At 40.4% G+C, this 5,223-nt stretch overlaps 1 protein-coding gene across 1 annotated transcript in view; it reads left to right on the forward strand.

Moving 5' to 3' along the window:
* Positions 1-5,223, forward strand: part of SORCS1 (sortilin-related VPS10 domain containing receptor 1) — a 58,942-nt gene that overhangs the window by 39,614 nt on the left and 14,105 nt on the right. The window contains exons 13-15 of the mRNA XM_010135027.1: positions 1-34; positions 1,025-1,137; positions 4,025-4,156. The exon at positions 1-34 is cut by the window's left edge and continues 10 nt beyond it. Of these exons, the coding sequence (XP_010133329.1) occupies positions 1-34; positions 1,025-1,137; positions 4,025-4,156 (279 nt within the window). The remainder of the gene's footprint in view (positions 35-1,024; positions 1,138-4,024; positions 4,157-5,223) is intronic.

A 5,223-nucleotide genomic window follows, 5' to 3' on the forward strand; every position in this document is an offset into this window, starting at 1 on the left:
ATTCTTCAGGACACAAAGACTATTGCTGTGTATGGTGAGCTCTTCCCCATTTCACATAGGATTCTCCATAGTCAAGAGCTAGAGAGCCAGGTTAACTGGCAGCAACATGAGGTTTTCATTCCAGGGTACTTTGAGTGAGATTATAAACTTGGTTTCAGTGTTATTAGTTCAGCATAACATCTCTGAAGGCCGCTGACTGACAGTCCAGACTGAGATGATTGCAAAATATTGATCTCCTTCCCAGAGCCCTCTACATCTGCTCTATCACTGTCTGGTCATCCTACCTGATTGTCAACACGTTAGATCGTTTTGTGAACTGGTTTTCCCCCTTCTTGTCCGGTAGAGGCCTCTTAACTCGTACAAAAGCTGCTTAGCTTGAAAGATAATTCAATGCTGTCTGTGTGCTGCAGTTCCGTACAGAAATCTGTACTGATTTGATATTGTACTCAGGCCTCAGAAGCAGTTAGGGCACGCAAGTATCATATAGTGTAGATGGAGCCTGAGAACCACTGGAAGTTCCAGTTCTAGCTGTTTATACTAAGCACGTGGCCATAGTGATCAATGTGGGCATCTCTGTTAACAGCAACAGAGATTAAGTACATTTTTCAAGGCTAGTCCTGTCTCCAGCTTTATCCCTGTCCCCTTCCAGTTAATATTTCAAGGGTTTCGGTCATGTCTATGAGAGTACAATCACACCTTCTTTCACAGGGCTAGCCTGCTTCAGAAGTCGAGATGCATTTAATCTACATGCCCAACACAGCTCCCTCCCCAGTGCTATTCATCCACTGAAGTAAGGACTGATCACCTTCTTCGGTCCCATGACACTAAAGCAGGCAATCTCTCAGATTCTCTGAATCTCTTAGTGAATCTCTCAAACTCACTGCTGAATTCTCTGACAGCCTGTGCATCACCTGCAGATTGATTAAGCAAAACATGAGCTGCAGCAGCTTTCGCCGGGTTCTGCCCATCATTTGGCACTAAGACATTTCACAGTCTACTCACCACCATGTCGATGTCTCTGCAGAGCAATTTCAGTCCCTGCGGTTATCATTCTCTCCAAACCTGGATGACTACAATCCAGATATCCCAGAGTGGAGAAGGGACATCAGTAGAGTAATCAAGAGAGCTCTGGTGGAGGTAAGCGATGTTCATAACTGGAGTTACACTTGTTCTAATTTCTGCTTTGTGCCTATATTAGGACTGGATCAAGGTGTCTCTGTTTCTACCAAATACAAAAGGAGACCAGACTAGTATTTGAGGCCAGAATCCTAAATTTTATACAGGTGAAATTATCCTGTCCCATGACAATCTGGTGCTCAGAGTCAGTTTATGCTTTTTAATATCAGTGGATTATGTGGACTATTTCTAAGAAAAGGCCAGATAGAAAACTAATTACTAACACCTCCCATAGCTGTACAAATGTCTTTGCTGCTGCATAGCAATTCTTAGGTTTTTTTACTTCTGTTCCTGTACAGCAGTGTAAAGTAATACTATTATAATGGAATTACAGATATGCTGTAGGAAACTAAGGAGACCAAAAACAAAACAATTTTTATTACAGAGGAGAGCACCACAGGAAGTGCTTTACATCTTTCATGTAGCGTGAGGTTCATGGGGCAGAACTGAATGCTATTTTTTATGTCAACGCTATGGAGAAGCTCTGAAGTTCCTTCTTTAGCTGTGGAAGAGAACGTCATAAAAAATATGCTTGTGTGGCTGAAGATTTGGATTTCAAACTGAGAGACTAAGAAAAGTTAGAAGAGACAACTGGGATTTCTCAGTGCAGCAGAAGAATAGTGAAAGGAACTGTCCGAAACAGGGTTTCTGCTTTTTTTTTTTAAAATAAAGGATACAAGGCTCGTAGATGTTATTAGCAAGTTATATGTTCATTCGTGGAACCATCTATGCACTAATCAGGTAGACACAAATTTGCCTGGGTTGTTTCTGAGATTTTTCTTCAATTTCCTTAAAAGACAGGAGGAGAAGATGAAAGGGGGAAAAAAGACCATTTTCCTGCAGCTTGTTCTTCTTACTTATTTATGTCTTTGTCAAGTATTCAAGGATCCATTTGTCTTCAGGAAGATTTTTCAGAATATAAACAACTCAATAAAACAAAATCAAGCCATAAAAAAAAATTATAAAACTACTGTACCAAGGCTACATTCCAAAAGCGGAGCAGTAAAAGCACAGAGTCCTTTTGTTGTTTGAGTAAAAAAAAATTAAAAATTGATAGCTAATTATCTCTCTGTATAGCTAAATGATTCACCTTAAACAAGCCTTTGTGAGAAGTTCCTGTAAAAATTAAAGGTAAAACCAATAGATTTCTACAGCAGTTAAGTAAACTGTATAAAAATGAGTTGAATAACTAAATAATTCAATAGGAAATTTTAGCTGTGTTATAGAATTTTTATGAACTTTTATTAAAATATTACATTCTTATTACCGAGTAACGTAGACTTGGAAAAAATTCTGTGTAAGAAATTACAGTTCTGTGCTAAAATATGATCTTCTCTCTAAGTACAGATAATTTCATATTATCACAAAATATCCTATTTGAATTATGATCATAATTATTTCCTCACATCATTGATTTTCTGAGTCCTGTCTCCCACTTTTGATGACTAAGACAAGTATGGTCTGTGTAGTTCAGCCAAAAGCTTCCAGACACACACAAAAAAACCCCCACAAACCCAAACAAAACCTCAATAAGCCCACGTGCTTTTCCTTGGTGTGCAGTGGGTGGGAAGGGTTCCCTTTTCACAGCTCCACAGGATTTTGAGCTGGCCTGGACTGTCAGCAGTCATGCATGGGATAGCCACAGGATGAGCTCAGGTAATGGTGATCTGTCACCGGTTTCACTAACTCGTCTTCCTCCATCCATCATTCCCTTCAATGAGCAGCTGCTCCACGTCTTAGCTCCTGAGCTACTAGAGAGAATTTGTGATTTTTAAGTCTAATTAATGTCTGAGAGGGTTGCAAGTCCTGACTGCAGGGGAATCTCAGTGCTGTATCCAGCTGCTGTGATCTGGCCTTATATCTGAGGGCACTGGTTTGTTTGTTAGTTTAAAAGTGACCTACTAAATTCAGCCCTTGGAAATTCAAGGTTTGAACTGAAACCTTGAAATTTAAATACATTTGCTAGATAAACCACAACATGAAGAAGAAATGGAGGAAGATTCAGCAAACTATGTTTCTCCTTCTTTTGGCTTACAAAACTTTCTAAAGGCCAAACTAGCTCCTTTTATTCTGCAGAATAACTCCAGAATCTGATTGTGGTAATAGCAGCTGAAACCCATGACCAGAGATGACCCAGGCAGTGATGCCGGTGGTGTGCTTTTTTCTGAGTTTTGGCTAATTTGTGTCGAAGGGTGTTTCAGCTGATTGCTTAAGATTTTCAGCCAACAAGACAAGAAACAAACAAAAAAAATTTGCAGATTAATACAATCTCTAACACCTAAAGAAAAAAAAGTCTTCATTCACTTGTGGAATTCACCCAGCATGTAAACTATAGGAATTTATTTGCCTTTTAGGATTCAAACCTGATTCATCATCTTCTCTCTCCCTGAGTCTCCACAAGGCTTTTAAGATGTTTTGGGTAATCACACCTCTGGAGTGCAATTCTTCCCACATAGCTTGCTCTTTAACATGTGGCTTTTTAACCGTTGTCTGAATTAAGAACCTCAGGGACTAACTTGGGACAGTCAGAGACCTTTAAAATATCTAAATTTAGATAAAGTAAATTGTAGCGTATGCAACTGTTACTTAAGAGCTCCTTTTAGCGTGTCCGATTATCTCTGTTGCCTTAGGACCAGGCATATATTACCGGAGAAGATGGTAAAATAGCTTAGATGGGACATTATTAAACTAACTTTTTTACCTGAAGTTGATTTTAACAAGATTCTCCACGTTGTACCAGATATACCCCAAATCATTTGTAGAAGTACTGTGATGCCTTAGCAAAGAAGCTGTCATCACTCAGTGCCACACCCAGTGTTTATCTGTCCATTATTTGTCCGTGTATCAGGCAATAGGTATTTCAAGCAAGCATATTCTGGTCGCAGTGCTCCCTGGTCTGCCCACATCTGCCGAACTCTTCATTTTACCGTATCAAGATGCCACAGGACAAAATAAAAGAAGAGCAGCAGACCTGGAGCAGGTACTGTGTCCATTACTTGGAGAAGTGTATGTTTATGCATTTGTGTATATATGTATATATCTGTGGGATTTCCAAGAGAGGTTGGAACAATTAATTATGGTACAAATGCATCTGGTTCACTAGGGGCTGAACAATGACTGTGATACGTGCTACATCATCTTTGGTTTGTAAGTTTTGGTTGGGGTTTTTTTGTTGGGCATTGGTGTGGCTTTTTTTCTTTTTCTCCCAAACACTGGAAACAGGCTTTGGAGCTGTATGTAGGAATTGAGATTCACATCTGGGTTCCCTCAGTAACGTTAAATTAGCATAAATTTGTATGATGTCATGTCTCTCCCTTAGAAGTTCTACTTCAGGGAAGTAGAAAGAAAGCAGAAACATTTAGGGGATGATTCCAACATGAACTGGAGTATCCTCATAAGGCAAAGTTTATGAGGCTGTCGAGAGTCTAGGAAACACTGGAGGACAGAGCTGGGCAGATCAGAACTTCATTACTGTAAGGCACAGGGTGGTGTTGGATTATCTGCCTGCCCTCTTCATGATGCTGGCAGTGGGATTCAGCCACTATGGATTGTTTTTTCTGTCCAAGGCCAAAGTAGGTTATGACAACTGGAGGACTGTGTCTCCCTGCAGACCCAAGAGGTCCTGCTCACCAGGTGGGTTTAGCATGATTGTGACTAAACGACAAAACACTGTGCTGGGCAAAAATCCTGAAATATCTCTCAGCTTATCACCTCAGATTCCAGGGACAAAGATAACTAGCCATGAGTGAAGCACTCCTGTACCTCCGCCTTTCCATACAGCATGTCCATGGCTCAAGCAGACATACCCTGTGTTGGTATGCGCTATATGGGCATTGAGGTAGAGGGTGTCATCACCTCACAGCCTCAGTGATTTGGCAAAATCCTCAGCATTACTAGGTACCTGCTACTCTTTGGATTCGTCCCTCAAATTTTTGAATGGGTGAAGTCTTCCTGTCAGTGCGTATATCAACAGTATCTTTCCCTTGTATTCTTGTTTTCAGTAGCCTTTTTATGTGCCTGACCTGTTACTGGCTGGTGGTATTGACC

Source organism: Buceros rhinoceros, unplaced genomic scaffold (assembly GCF_000710305.1).
Source record: "Buceros rhinoceros silvestris isolate BGI_N320 unplaced genomic scaffold, ASM71030v1 scaffold8104, whole genome shotgun sequence".
NCBI lineage: Eukaryota > Metazoa > Chordata > Aves > Bucerotiformes > Bucerotidae > Buceros > Buceros rhinoceros.